Raw genomic sequence first — 15,509 nt, 5'->3', positions numbered from 1 at the left:
TCCTTCTGTGTCCACCACAGACTACTGCATGCCAAGCATTGTGCTAGGCATTGAGAATACAACAGTCAACAAAACAGAAAACAAAGTTCAAGCAAGAGCATGCATTCTAGTGGAAAATTAGAATAGAATTTTAAAAAAATATCTAAATAAATGCGTATCAATTAGTGATAAATGCCATGAGGCATCATGATGGGGAGAAGGCACTCATGATGGAAGAAGAACTATTGGGTAGTGGTGTGATGGTTGTGCTATTTCCATCAGGATAGTCAGGGAAACCTCTCTAATAAATGATGCTGAAGCAGAAACCAAGGGAGGTGTGAGAAAAAGCCCTGCATACATCTGGGGCATGAAGGGGTTCCAGGCAGGCAGCAGAAGCAAAGGCTTTGAGGAACAGCAAGGACACCTGTGTGGCTGGAGGGATAGAATAAGGAGAGAGTAACAGGAGATGAGCCAAGAAGGATAGCAGGGGACCAGATCATGCAGGACCATGGGGCCATGGTAGAGACTCACAGTGGGGAGAGACAATAGAGATTGGTTGTTAGTTGGGGCTGGCCCCGTGGCCGAGTGGTTAAGTTCGCGCGCTCTGCTGCAGGCGGCCCAGTGTTTCGTTGGTTAGAATCCTGGGCACGGACATGGCACTGCTCATCAAACCACGCTGAGGCAGCATCCCACATACCACAACTAGAAGGACCCACAACGAAGAATATACAACTATGTCCCGGGGGGCTTTGGGGAGAAAAGGGAAAAAACAAAATCTTAAAAAAAAAAGAGAAAGAGAGATTGGTTGTTAGAAACACTCCCTCCAGTAGCTCCCCATTTTGTAGAGGAGAAAATCGAATTCCAAGGACAGATATGATTAGTACAACGTTGCATAGCTAGGTAGAAACCCTGGAGAAAGTCAGAATGGAGACAGAAAATACATGATATATCCATTAGGATGCCTTTGGCTGAATGTAAGAGAAACTCGATGCAAAAAGGCTTCAACAAAAGCAAACAGTTATCTCACGTTACTGGAAGACCAGAGTTGACAGAGCCCTGGACTTAGTTCCATGAGTGGCTCAATAATGTTCCTTCCATCTCTCCATCTGGCATCCTTAGCATATCAGATGGGATGGGCTAGGATATGCTGAGCTAACAGACCCAATTCCAGCGTCTTTATGAGGAAAAAGTATATTTTTACTCATGCGACATGTCCATGGTGGGGCACTATCTTTACTAACTGTGGAGTTCTCCTTCCTGTGGTCACTTACAGGTTGACAAAGCCAGTGCCACACAGCCCACTGCTGACTGCCATGCCAGAAGAAAATGAGGACTCTGGCGTGTCTTGAAGCAGTGATTAGATGCTCTGCTTCAGAAATAACGCACATCGTTTTTGCTCCCGATTTGTTGACCCGTGGTACTACGTTACTCTTCCCTCCTACTCACAAATAAGCCAGGAACTGCAATTCTACTCTATGCATGGAAGGCAGAGATATTCAGTAAGCAGCAATAATGACTATCAAACCGAAGATGAACTGAAACTAATGACTGGTGTCTGGCTTACCCTCACCTTCCCCCACCCCAAGGTCATAACATCCACAGAAACAACATTCAAAAAAGTAGAGGAATTACCACTATTTTTAATAGCAAAGAAAATTTCCCCTTGCTTCGTATTGTCCAGAACTGGATCGCATGTCCATTCTTAACCAATCACTAGCAAGGGGAATGGGATTCTTATGGTTGGCTCAGGCCAATTGGGATCAGTCTTCTACAGCGAGGGATTGGGTGGCTTTCTCCTGAATTTATGGGCTGTCTGAAGTTGATATAGGTGTTGAAAGAGATGATTCTTCTCCGTCACTTTTTAATGAATCAAATCCACAAAAGAAAGACACTTCCACATGGTCAACAGTTCAGGTACTGAAGCTAGAAGGAGAAAGTAGGGAAATGGATGTCAGTAGGCAACCAACCTGGTATAGTACAAAGGGCAAATCGGGAGGACTAGAAGCGTCAATAAGTATAGCGTACTGTAGTAAGGGTTGGAATGAATAAACCCTAAGATCCTACCTAACTCTGAGATACTATTGTTTTCTTTGAGTTTGTTGACACCACCATCTATAAGCACAGGGGTTCAGAAAAGATTTGTGGGTGAAATGGACTAAGGAACCAAAGCAATTTACTTTATTCAGATCCACTGATCAAATCTTGGAGTCCATATGAGCAAGACACATTTGTACCCATTGCTAGGAAGCGCCCAGATATATGGAATAGGCAATTCTGGAATAAGGAAGGGGAGGTGAAAGCTCAGGAAGAGGAAAGAAAGAGAGTGACTTAAAAACTGCATGTAGTATGAGGGTAAAAAAAATGTTCTTATGATTGCCAGACAAATATGCCTATGTTGTGATTTTCAAATTTATATAGTTTTATCTGCACTCCTGAGCTTGAAACCCTTGTGCTGAACAGCTCCACTTAGAGCTCTTAAAGGCACTTCAACACAACCATCGCTAACGTGGTCCTGAACCTGCCTGCTCTCTTAACTGGGCTGGTCATCTCCACTACAGGCACCAACTACGAGTAACCCACTTCATCCCTTCGTCACCTCTTTCCTGGATTATCCAAATGGCTTCCATATTGCTCTCCTCCCATCCCATGTTCCTTACTCCAGTTGATTTAGAGATCCAGTGAATGTGTAAATCTGACAGTGTCTTCCCCTTGAGTAAAATCCACCACCAATTCCCCATCAACTGTAGAATAAATTCAAGTTCTTTGGCAGGGGATACAATGCCCTTCTGCCAGCTTTAATTGGAAGACTTCCTCGGAGTTTATGCTCAACTGCTGTATCCCCTGCTCATATAGCCTCACCACTTGGTGTCTTTCTGGTTTTGCTAATAACGTTTCCTCTTCGGAGAGTATCCTTCCCCTCTTGTTTGCTGTATTAACTCTTAATCATTCTTCAAGATTCTGCTCATTACCTCACTGAGAAAGCTGCTCTTGACCCCCACCTTTCCCCTCCAGGGCTAGGCTGGGTGCCTGTTATTTGAGAGCACGCTGTGCCCACCTTTATCATGGGACATATCCACAGATATGGTAATCATTTGTTTATCTGTCCCCCTGATGGTCTACAAGCTCCCCCTCCTTGAGGAAAGGAACTGTCTTATTCAACTTTTATTTCAGCACTTACCACAGTGCCTGGTGGAGGGTAGGCACTAAATAAATATTTGTCAAACAGAATCATTAAGAAAGGGTGGCAGCAGAAGCTGAGGGAACGGGAGGAAGTGCAGAGGACGAGGGAGGAGTTGGTGAGGGACGGATCAGAAAGACAGGAGCAAGAGGGGAGTTGCCAGGGGTCTTGGTGCACCTCCCATCCTAGGATAGGGATCTCCCTCCTGTGCCTTGGAATCTCGGTTCCAGTTCCAGTGTGTCCATTCTGGAGTTCGAAAAAGAGGCGCTCTGCCTTTCCGGCACAGGGGATCCTTGGTTTGGGTCACGCATGAGCGGGACTGAGTGGACAGCCTTGGGGACAATCTTTACCGCCCAGTCCACACTCTCACAACCTGTCCCCTGCCTTCAACTTCAGCTTGCTGGGCACTTACTTGCTCACAAGTCCAGGACAGAAGGTAGAATTTTGGCAGTGGCCACTGCTTTTTGTTTTAATTTCCCGCACCTGCTCCACAGACACATGCCAAAGATGATTACCACTCCCCTTGGGTGGCCTCATGCCTTTGCAAGTTAGACCCAGGCCTCCTTTCCACAGACCCAACCAGCAACCATACAGGGACACACCCCTTCTGCACCCACTTCCCGTCAGCCACAGCACAGGGATTTCAAAGCCGAGTCTTAGAGGCTCAGGCAGCTTTTCTGACTCTGCCCCAACGCTCTGGAAAAAGTCTCAGAAAGAAGAAATAAGAGGTGCCACCCACCGCTGGACTGGGGCTGTCTCGTGCCTGTGTGCATGCTGAAGGCAGGGTGGGGAGCAGAGCGCCAAAGGGGAAGAGAGTGTAGGCCCTGCTTGCTGGTAGCCAAATGACGTCCAACAAGCCACTTGACCCCTGGTCTCAGTTTAGGAACCTGTAGCAATGGGTTAGACCTCTTCCCTCCACTGTGAGCATCACCACTAGGGAGAAGCAAAGGCTTGCAGAAACCCCAACTCAGGCTTCGGCAGCGCACAGCTCAGGAGTCGGGTAGGGTGGGACCAGCCGCGAGGGCTGGACGGGGCAAAGGCAGCGGAGGTTTGGCCCCGCCGCGGGCTGGCTCCGGAGGGGACACTGCCGCCCTCCTCCTGGCCCCGTCTTTGCCCGCCTGGTTCGCCGTGTTGATTAACGGATGTCCTGGGTTTTGGTGACGCGGAGCTTCAAGTGCCGCGAGGACGGGGAAGCAAAGAGGAGCCCCCCTCCTCCCGGGCGCCCAGGCGTGTAGACGTGGGCGGCGGTGAGCGGCTGCCCTCCCATCCCCTCCCCTCCCCTCTGCTCCCCTCCCCTCGCGGCGCTCCCGTGTGTGCGGATGTGTGGGTGCGTGTGTCTCCCTCGCTCCCTCTCGCACTCGCTCCGGCACTAGTGCAGGCGGCGAGCCGGCGGCTCCCGGCTGGCTCGCTCGCTCCGGCCGCTGCGCTCCCGCCTCGCCGCCGCCGCCGCCGCCTCTGCAGTCGCAGCCGGGCATGGTGAGTGAGTGAGTGAGTCCAGCCGCCGCGCGCTCACCCCGCTGCCGCCCGACCCCAGCCGCCGCCGGCTCCGTCCCGGGCAGCCAGCCGGCGGCGGGAGCGCGCGGCGGGGCCGGGCAGCCGGGGGCACGGGCTGCCCGTGCGCCCTCGGTGGCCGGCGCGCAGGGCCGCCGGGGCCCGTCTCGGGAGCGGGTTCCTCGCCCCTCCCGGCCCGGAGCCCCGCTCCTCGAGGGCTGCGCGCTCCCTCCCCGCCCGGCGCTCCCCTCCCGCCCCCGGGAGTGCCCGTCGCCCCACCCCGTGACCGGCTCCCGTCTTGTCCCGCAGGACCCGCCCGGACGGGACCACGCCGCCGCCGCCGCCGCCGCCGCCCGGAGCCGCGCTTCGGGTCCTGCCTGAGCCGAGCCGCGCGCGGGGCCGCCGCCGCCGGCGGGGGATGGGGCTGCCCGGGAGGCGCGCCGAGCCCGCAGGGGGAGCGCGGAGCCGGCGCGCAGCGTGAGAGCCCGAGCAGCCGGCGCCGGGCCGGTCCGTGCGCACCGCGCGCCGCCGCCGCCGCCGCCCGCGCCTCGATGGCGCCATCGCCCCGGCGCCGCTGACCGCCCCACGCCCCCAGCCCGGCCCGCGCGGCTGCCCTCGGAGCCCGGCCGGCGAGGGAGCGGCCTGCCACGGAAGCTTCCCCGCGCCCTCCCGCCCGGCCCCGCCATGGCGCTGCGGCGCCTCCTGCTGCTGCTGCTGCTGCTCTCGCTGGAGTCCCTGGACCTGCTGCCCGGCGCCCACGGCGCCCGCGGCCGCGCCGCCAACCGGACCCTGAGCGCCGGCGCCGCTGCCGTCGGGGGCCGGCGGCCCGGGGGCGCCCTGGCCCGGGGCGGCCGCGAGCTGAACGGCACCGCCCGAGCGCCCGGCGTCCCGGAGGCGGGGAGCCGGCGGGGACAGCCCGCGGCGGCGGTGGCAGCGGCCAGCGCGGCCGTCACCTACGAGACGTGCTGGGGCTACTACGACGTGAGCGGCCAGTACGACAAGGAGTTCGAGTGTAACAACAGCGAGAGCGGCTACCTGTACTGCTGCGGCACCTGCTACTACCGCTTCTGCTGCAAGAAGCGCCACGAGAAGCTGGACCAGCGCCAGTGCACCAACTACCAGAGCCCGGTGTGGGTGCAGACGCCCAGCACCAAGGTGGTTTCGCCGGGGCCCGAGAACAAGTACGACCCGGAGAAGGACAAGACCAACTTCACCGTCTACATCACCTGCGGGGTGATCGCCTTCGTCATCGTGGCCGGCGTCTTCGCCAAGGTCTCCTATGACAAGGCCCACCGCCCTCCGCGGGAGATGAACATCCACAGGTGAGAGCGGCCCCCTGGCGCCCGCCCCCGATCTCCCCGTGGCCTCACCCCTCTTAACATGTTTCCTTGTCCTCTTCACTCTTGGTATCACCTCCTCTCTCTCCCGACTCTCTCTTAGTCGGTTTCACCCTCGCTTCTTTTACATGAAATAAATCAGAGCCTTCTTTTTCCTCTTCATTTCTTCGGAACCCGAAAGCATGCTTTGGGGGTAGGGGGATTTACAAGGCAAAGTAAGTTGGATTGGTCGAGTCCCTGAAGTTTGAGAATTTTACCAATTCTGTAATCCTGGATGGGGATTTAGGGTTCAGTTTTCATAGCATGTGGGCACTTCGGTGTAGGCTCTTACTGCATTTGGTTTCTGAGTCAGACCAGAGCTTATCTTCAACATAGGAAATTGACCAGTGTTGGAACCTCGCTGGAAAGAGTACCAAGTGATTTAGTGTAAACTGCATGGTGTTAGCGATGAGGGTGATAAAGGAAGGATGCCTCCTGGGGGAAGAAGGAATAAAGATTTATCCGTTCCGTGTTGACCAAGGGCAGATGGTGTCTCTTCATTGCGTCCTGCTGAGTGGGATGCTTATCTTTCCTGCTGAGACTGGAGGACTTGTTCTTTTAAACCTTGTAGGCAGAACTCTTCTGAGTTCACACTTCTTGCTGTGTTAAACCTGGTGGGCATCTTGCATTAGGGAGGCGTGGGGACTGCCTCCTATCAAAACTTGTGCCAGGAGCTCAAATATCGTAGTCCGTGCTTCTACCCTGACTGCCGCCCACCCCACCGCCCTAGCTCCTGGGGAGCCCTTTGGGAAGTCAAAGCTGAGAGAACAGGAAACCAGCCTCTCTTTACAACTCTGGGAATGATGCACTCAGACGATGCAAAGTTAGCTCTGCTTCTGTCCCCTCGTGATGATGAATGGCTGGACCTGGTTCAACAAAGTCCTTTCAGGGAACAAACCCTGCCCCAGAAAATGCCTCCATTTCTGGCACGTGGTGTGGGCGCTACCCTGGTAACCGCGACCACCCCCCAGAGCAGTCCCGCTTCTGAGTGCGCCCAGCGGGCCCCTCCCTGAGCCATACGCTTTTCATCCCCACACTCTGCTTGTTATCCTTCTGGCCTGAAAACCTCTTCCCTTGCTGCTGGGGACATAATCACCGGTACCTCGATGAAGAGAGAGAAAGGCAGATAGAAATTTCTGGACATGATGTGTTTTTTCCCCTTGATACCGTGGATGTTGAGAAAAGATCATATTCCCTGGCAGGTTTCATTGAGTCAGATCCTCAAAGTGTGGATACTTTAATACTGACAAACTCAGGTGTTAGAACTGGGTGCTTCCAAAAGGAGACCCGTTTATAATTCTCACTCATCACCCTAAAGTGCCACACACTTCCTTTTACCCCCATCGTATCTCTCAGGTAGTGTGTCTGTGCCTGGACTGGTCCTCGGAACTGATGGAGAAATTGTGACACATGGTCTGTGGTCAATCCCAGCCCTCAAATGCAGAGGGCAGGTGGGATGGAGAGTAAAATAGGGACAGGACACTCCCTCCTTTGGGTCTTGTCTGGTGAAGAAGTCTCTCTCGTGGCTCACTATGGAAAGCAGAGAAGGAATGCCTGTGGGCAGGCACCTTCCTGACACACATGTACCTGGTCCTTATCGTCTCTCTACCTCTGTCTCCAGGCCCAGAGGGTTGTCTGCCTTCTCCTGTGGTCCTGGCCTCTCATCACCTTCCACTCTGGCCATGGCCTCCTGCTGATTGATTCTCACAAACCTTTCTTTGAGTTTCTCTCTTCCTTGAGCCATTGTTCTCTACACTCTTAGAGGGAGCTGCCCCCTGCCCTAACCTTGCCACCTGCTACTGAGTTTATTCATCATCACCTGGGAGGATATTGATGGTCTTTGGATGCCGGCATTGGCCTGTGTTCTATTGGCTTGTGACGTTGGAGATGTCCCTGTCCCTCTTGGTGTTTTCTCCGCTCCCCACCACACAGACCTCCCTAATCCCAAACTGGGGCAACTAGTTTGTGGATGAGTGCGTGGCTCAATGGTGATGCCATTGGTGCAGTTTCTCTCTTGGGTCGGGGAAGAGAGCTAACCGTGGGAAGGGGGATGAATTTCAGCCCTCAGGAAATCATGTAAATATGGGATGTTTCTCCCTCAGATTCACCTCCTGATTTTATTCAGTTCACAGCACCTCTTCCAGCAGCTGCAGTCTTGCCTCCTCAGTGCTTTGGAAGCTATCATATTGGTGCTTGTTAGGTAGGGGACAATGCCTGTCTCTGTGTTTTGTGGGGAGGGGACAGAGCATGAGAGAGCCATCTAGGATGCTCCATGAGTGACCTTGGGCAGGTTGGGAAACTTGGTTTTCAAATCTCGGTTACTCAGGCGCAACAGCATCCCGTCTCCACTTCTTCCTTCCCAGGCGTGTCAGGGTGAGTGTGCACATTGCAGGGAGCTGCTCACTGACTCCTGGGTGTGAGTGTTGCCACGACTCATCTCACTTTGCTCACACCTCAGAGGTCACTGCTTCCTGCTCTGGGGAGTTTTGTGCAGACTGTCTTTTTGGGGAATTGGGGTAGGGAAGAGGAGAGAGTGATGGAGAAGGAGATAAATATTCACAACGTAGTGGGTTTTCCCTAGGGAAAGTGGAGTAGAAGAAAGAATGTTGACCCTTCAGAGGTCAACCGGAAGTGGGATGTGCGTTCTCTTACATATTCCTTGGAATATTCAGCAAAGACATTTCCTTTCTGAAAAGGCAAGGAGCTCATTCCAGTGGGTGATCCTCTCTGAAGATGTAGACGGGCAAGCAGAGGCTGAGTCTGAGGGAGGAGAGCTGCCTCATTGATAGGGATATTTGTGGGAGTGTTAGAAGGGATGAAAAGGAGGATGCCGCCCCAAGATCGGCCCTCTGCCTCCTCCTGGTGTTCCCAGGCTGTGGCCAGCCCTTGCCTGCCCACCTGCCCGCCATGCGTGCATGCATTCCTGAGGGCAGGGCTCCTTTCCCATCTCCAGCCCCTCTGGGAAGAACAGATTTGGGCTTTTCCAGAAGTGATTAGACCTTGCTATCCTGTTTCTATGTGAGAAGCCAGTGTCTGTAGGGGGAATGATCAGCTCTCGGGTGCTTCTCACAGATGAGTAAAGTCATACTCAGCTAGACCCCAGGGAGGAGAAAGAGATGGCCAGAGGGACCCAGTGCTCTGTACCTGGAGGCCCTCTGGACATTGGGCCCCCTCCTTTCCCACCCAGAACCCCATTTCTCACCACACTCTCTACCTCACCTTCCCCTTACTCTCCACCTGCCCGGGCTGAGGCTCGAGCAGATGGACCGCAGGCCTGCACGGATTGTAGTGTCTCCTGATCGGTTTCTGCAATCCTTCCCAGGGGCTGTCTGTTCAGGGAGGGGCTGCCATGTTCTCCTCCCAAAGGCAGGGGCTCGGCCCAGGAGACTGGCTGCCTTTGACATTCAGTTCTGTCCCACTTGTCTCGTGTTCAGACCTGTTCCTTCCTCCTCACCCTAAGTTGACTCATTAGTGTCTTGGAGATGAAAATCATTCTGCGGGAGGAGCTGTGTGGCTTCTTTTTTAAATGGCTAATTAACAGATGGGTCAGGAAGCTCTTAGGATGCTGTAGATGAGTTGGTGAAGTCAGAGCTGCCCTGGGTCCTCCCACTGCCTGCATAGGGGTGCAGGGGATGGAGGCATGTGGGGCTGGGGGAAGTGCTCAGGGTTGTGGGAAGGAAAACCTGAGCAGATGTTGTTAGGAAAAAGGAAAATTATTGGGAGGTGACCCATACAGCCGGCAAAGGGTCCTTCGTCTTTGGGTTCCTCTGCTTATTTCTAGTGGAATCAAGGGAACGCTTTGTTCCACCTTTTGTCCCTCGAGAAATTAATTACAAACCCTAAGAGCTCTGTTTTGTCCCCACAAACCACAGAACTACGGTAGCAGGACCACTTTACTGGCTGATTTAGTGAGTTCTCATCCTAGGTTCCTGGGCGGTGAATTGTCACGTCACCCCAAGACACTCCATTTTTTGAAGCACTGTGAGCTCACTATAATGAATTGGTCTAAACAGAGAGTTACATCAAATATAGCCGTTGGAAGGACACACAAAAAAATCTTGCCTTGGACTGAAGGTCTTGCATGTTTTCCATTTTCTTTACGTAAAAAAGAAATACATGTGGGGAAAGCGGTGAAATTGTGGAAGAGTTTAAGAAGGCTTATGGAGGAGGAGTTAGACACCAGGAAGACAGAGCAGAGAAGACAGCAAAAGGAGGAAGGTGATCGGGTGAGGAATGGACAGCGGTGCCTAGAGCCCATGGTCAGTTTCCTCCTGACGCCAGTGGCAACGTGCGATGCATTCATTCAGTGGATGAGCCCTGCTCACCTGCTGTGGGCAAGATGTGTTTCCAACTATAAAACCTTAGCCTATAAAGTGTATGTTACCTTTGACACGTGGGGCTAGCAGAGCTCATTCTTGATTTAGCAGGGGAGCCATGCAAATGCTTTTCAAAAATCTGCACTTTGACAGTTCTCCCTTGTATGTTGTCACTGTCTTCCTGTCCTCTTCTCTGCCCTGAGCCCAGAAGGCATGCACCCCTGCCCCTCTGTCCCCTCATCCAGCCCTGCCCCAAGGTCAGAGCACATTCATTTGGAGGAATCTGCTGCTAAGATACCAAGAGTTTACCCACAGATCTAGGCTGCCAAGACACAGGTAGAGAAAAAGTCCAATTAATTGTTTTCAAGGTATTTTAATGAGAGATCAGATTGACTGTGCAGTCGATTCAAATCAATTGTGCAGGAAGCAGTGGTTAAGACAGCTGAAAAAGTGAGCTGATTGAAAGAGGTTAATTCACTAGCCCCAGACAGACGTGTCCACAGATCTGGAATGGAAGGGAACTACACCAAAAGAAGCTTCATCCTTCGTGTTCCACTGCCTGATTTCCCCAGGGTTCGGCACGATTGCCTTTAGATCTTAACTTTGTGGCTCTTTTTTGTAGTCAGTGAGCCTCCCCACTCCGTGTTGGTCCTAGTCCAGCTACTGGCTATTGGATGTCACCACTCTCCTGCTTCTCTGCCACCGTCTCCCCAATTCAGAGTCCTGCGCCATCTATTTTTGAAATTATGGTGCATTCAAGTGCATGTTGTCCCTTGACAATATACATCCTGTGGAACCACAAAATTGTGGTTTGAACTTGCTGGTGTAGATGGAGGTGATGGAGGAGGGGGCTCTGATGGGCCTAGGTTAAGTTAATTTTTAAAATACCTTCTGCTGTAATTGTTTTCCTCTTTTCTCTGTCTTGGGACACTCCAACTCATTATTTTTCCCTGAGTCACGCTTATGACCTCGTATTTCTAGCATCTTCTTTTGTAGATGTTACAGACGGGCAAGAGGGCTTGCTGGGAGGGTGGACCAGTGAAACCTCAGAAGGTCTCAGACCCCTGGTCTTAAGCAAGCTTATTTCAAACCCCACGCAGGACAGATTACTAATCTCTTCTTCTTTTTTTTATTCTTTAGAAGTAAGTGCGAAGTGTTTTGAAAAGGCAGAGTAGTACTTTCTATTAGTTTGTCATCTGTTACAGAATCATAGAATTTTTATTGCAGGCAAGTCATTTAACTTAACTCCCTAATTTTATAAGTGGGGCGGCTGAAGCCCAGGGAGGCTAGATTGCCATGCCAGGGTTCCCTATCTAGTGGGTGAAGGAGCTAGGACTAGAAGCCAGGGGGCCTGCGTCCTAGGCCAGTGCTCCTGACATCGTGCTGCTCAGCCTCATCTCGTCCAGTGAAAATCTGTTCTGCTTTACTTTATGCACATGTTTCTTAGTCATCACCAAATAACTTTCAGATATTTAGAGATGTGAGTGACAGTTCTCTCTTCCTTTCTTCCCTACATTTTTTTTAGCTCTTCCTCGTTCAATTTTTCCATCCACTAAAATGATTTCCGTTGATCTTCCCTGGTCCTTCCGCAGCTTCTCCACATTCCTTTGTAAAGGGTAATAACCTGATCTAAGCATAATCCTTTAATAAGATCTGAGTAATGCAGACCGTTGAAGAAGGAAAATATGGCCCAAACCAGAGTTGAGAACCAGCGCAATGGGTCGCTGAATAAAACAATGGGCAGAAATCTGTAATTAAAAACTTGGGCTGCAAATGCTTTCTGTCTCTCCCAGAGTTGGGCGGGAGTGCTGAGACCCGGCAAATCAATGGGTTTCAGCTTGGCCAGAGACCAGAGACCTCCAGGCATCCTGTGGCTGTGTGTGTGGGGGTTTCAGGTTTGTCCTCGAAGATGGCCCCCTGAATATATAGGACAGCTCTGTGAACCATAGAAATACATGCACTGCTGCCAGCCCTGCCCTTTCTCAGCTCTGGGCGGAGGTACCAACAGGGCCAAGGTGAATCCAAGGTGAGGGGTCCAGAGAAGCTTCAGGGAGGACAGCTAAGGCAGCTGGAAATTGGGGTCCAATCATTATGTGAAATGAATCTCTGTGGCCTGCAGTTTGGGACCTCTGCCTGCAATGTGGCTGATTCTTCCTCTGAAAGAACCAGGACGTACATATCCTAATGTGTTGTCCTTCTGAGCAGTCACCTTGGGAGGCTGCATGCTGATTCTTCCCTGGAAAACGTTGCCACAGTTCTGGAAGTGCTTTCAGAGCCCATGGCGTGTCATTCTGGCTTTCTGTAATGGTAGCATATTTTTATCCTCTTAGGGGAGATTTGATTCTTGTAAGCAGCCATAAGTCATGGGGCTGAGGCCGATGAATGAAAGAGGTGATTGGACCTGTTATTCATCAGAAATAAAGAGTGACTCCAGTAATGAGACCTGCTCTCCTAGGAGACCTGCTCTCCTAGGAACCACGTCAGCTGTCTCCAAAGGCAGGTGCCCAGAAGAGGCATTCTGGTGATGAATGGCAGCCCTGTGGATCCGAGCCGTGCTCTCGTGATGACCACTTTGAAGGGGCCACTCCTCGTGTGGAAAGAGAGTTACCGGCCTGAAGAAGATCAGCCCCTTGCTATATCAGGGTAGACAGTGGGGGAGTTGGGAGAGGGGGGAAAAGAAAGGAGTTGAATATGCAGAAAACAGCTCAAATAACTGCCCAGAAAGGGTGAAAGAAAAAAAATGAATGTCCCACATTTCTGCGTGAGACAGTGAAGAGATAGCTCAATTTAGATTCCTAATTTGATTTTGAGAGTAAAGGGACCCAGTTTCGTTGGGATGCATGTGGCCAGGCTTGGGGTCTGTGCCCTCCCTTCTCTGCATCTGAGGCCATCGCCCCTGCAATTTGGCATTCAGATGGGGTCACCGCTTGGTCCAGACAGCCATCGATGAAGTAGAAATGTTTGCAAGCACGGGAGGAGGGGGCTTCCAGGTAGCATTCTGGTAGATTCCTGGTGTTCATTTCCTGAGCCTCTCCACGCCCCCAAATGTGCATGCATTCAGTGGGATTGATCACAGAAATGGAGCAAGCGTAGGGCCGGCGGAGTTTAAGGGCCGGTGACAAGGGGCCACCAGGTACAGCAGCTGTTGCCAGTTCTTGCTGTTCTGTGGTTGGGGAAGCAGCAGGCTGTGCTGCTGTGGGTGGATGGCGTTCCTTCACAATCAGGACTTAGTGGGTAGAGAGGGACTGGGCAATGGTGTGGCACCCACTGTGTGGGCTGGGGCAGACCCTCTCACCCTGCTGACCCCCTAAAGGGCACTCTTGGACACTCTGGGAGGAGTCAGTCCTCCTCTGTGGCTGGGGAGCCCTCTGGTCTCTGCTCAAGCGACAGGAACGGGGGAGCTCTGTCTCCCAGCAGCTTACACAACCCAATCACATATACAACCCCAAAAGCCAGCTTTGAGGAGGACCTCAGATCTCACTTAGATGAGGCCTCAAGGTCACATAGATGGAGCAGGGAGGGTGATAGAGAAACCCTCATAGAGCTCCCATTCCCCAGGGCTTGCTGTGTACCCGACACCCTGCTAAGCGCTTGACACACATTGTCTCCCTGCATCCTTCCATCACCCTCTGCAATGAGTGCCCATTTAACAGACGAGGAAGTCATCTCAAAGAGGCTTAGTAACTTGCCCAAGGTTGCACAGCTAGGAGATTGCCCTTCTGCAGCTCCTTTGGGGGCCCACAGGGCAGCTGGCTCTCTCCTTCCTGGATGTAAGTGGGTCATGGATGCCCAGATTACTTGAGAAAGCAAAGACCCACCTGCCCGTGCGCAGGACCAGTTATCACGGTGAGGGATGGGAGGATACCTGACCTATGGATCAGGTCCTGCAGAACCGGGTTGGTGGCCCTGGCTCACATTGCATGCAGGGCACGAAGGCGCCAGGGTGGTGAAAGGGCTCTTTTTCCAGATGGATTATATTGGCTGAGAATAGTGACGGCACTACAGAGAAGATGCAAAAAAACCAAAAATGAAACAAAACACCCTGACTTTAAGTGAGGAAAAAGAAAAACCACCCAAACCTTTACAGTATTGAAAGAACCCCGTGGCAGTTCTGCACGAGTCCTAGCTCCTGAGAGTGACAGGGGCGCTGGAGGAAAGAAGTGGTTTGAGGGCGAGAGGGTGGGCCTCGGCCATCCCTAGTTTTAATTACTGAGACATACAGCTCACAAACAGCTCCATTCATCACAGGTCCCCTCCCTGCCCCATTTGTAACATCCAGCACTGTGCACACAAGACAGAATTGCGGCCAGCTCACTTCTGCTTCCCTGCTCTAGTTTGTTCTTTTCCTGTTTCGATTCTTCAGCCATACTTCCCAATTCCTTGCTCTTCTGCCATGTTTCTCTGTCACTTGTGCCTGCACACCCGCTGTCCTGAAAGGCACATGGAAAGGAAGGAATCCCAGAAGCCCTTGGAGCCATGGGCTTCACTCTCAAGCTCCGGTCATCATGGTCAGTGGGGGTGGTCGTGACCATGGTGGTGGTCAGTGGCAGGCTCATGCTCTGGGGTCTGCAGCTCCAGGGCGGGGGTCCCTGACCAGTGCATTCACCTGATTAGGGTGGGTGTGGGAACCGTTTCCCTCGCTCTCCTCAGGAACATGGAGTTCCTGAGTGCTATTTCAGCCCCTAGCTTGGCTTATACTCTGTCCTGGTCAGAGGGGCAGGAGAACCCTTGATCCTCTTTGCCCAGAGCTGCTGTCCCCATCTCAAGACCCACGGAGGCTGAGTTCCAACCAAGGCTCTGGGAGGCTAGCACCTTGGCTCTGTTCCCCGGTGTTCAGGGAGAGGAGCCGCTGCTGTCTGCAGGCTTCGCAAACACTCTCATTATTCCTTGCTTTTTTGGCATTTGGTCTTGTGTACTGTTCCCATTAGCTCCGGCATTAAAGTCTCATTACTTAGGACATCTGTCCTCTGGCCATATTCGTGGTTCTCTTAGCCAAATGTCCTGGGGAGTATGTTTTCCACCCAGACAGTCACCTCTTCCCTCTTCTTTTGGTCTTGAACCCTGAGAGGACATCCTGGGGTGAGGAGGAGTGGCTGTTCATTTTAGGTGGCATCTGAGAGTTTGTTCCAGAGCCCATCTGTCCTCTCCTTTCTGAGGTCCTGAGAATAC

At 52.5% G+C, this 15,509-nt stretch overlaps 1 protein-coding gene across 4 annotated transcripts in view; it reads left to right on the top strand.

Annotated features, from left to right (window-relative positions):
- The first annotated feature begins 5,200 nt into the window (after positions 1–5,200).
- SHISA6 (shisa family member 6) overlaps positions 5,201–15,509 on the top strand; it is a 286,915-nt gene continuing 276,606 nt past the window's right edge. For all 4 annotated transcript variants that reach the window (XM_070482327.1, XM_070482326.1, XM_070482325.1 and 1 more), the window contains exon 1: positions 5,201–5,970. In XM_070482327.1, coding sequence (XP_070338428.1) covers positions 5,333–5,970 — 638 coding nt within the window. In that variant the 5' untranslated portion in view covers positions 5,201–5,332. The remainder of the gene's footprint in view (positions 5,971–15,509) is intronic.

The sequence above is a fragment of the Equus asinus genome, chromosome 13 (genome assembly GCF_041296235.1).
Source record: "Equus asinus isolate D_3611 breed Donkey chromosome 13, EquAss-T2T_v2, whole genome shotgun sequence".
Taxonomy (NCBI): domain Eukaryota; kingdom Metazoa; phylum Chordata; class Mammalia; order Perissodactyla; family Equidae; genus Equus; species Equus asinus.
Note: the sequence above shows the minus strand (reverse complement) of the source record. Positions and strands in the feature narration are given on the sequence as shown.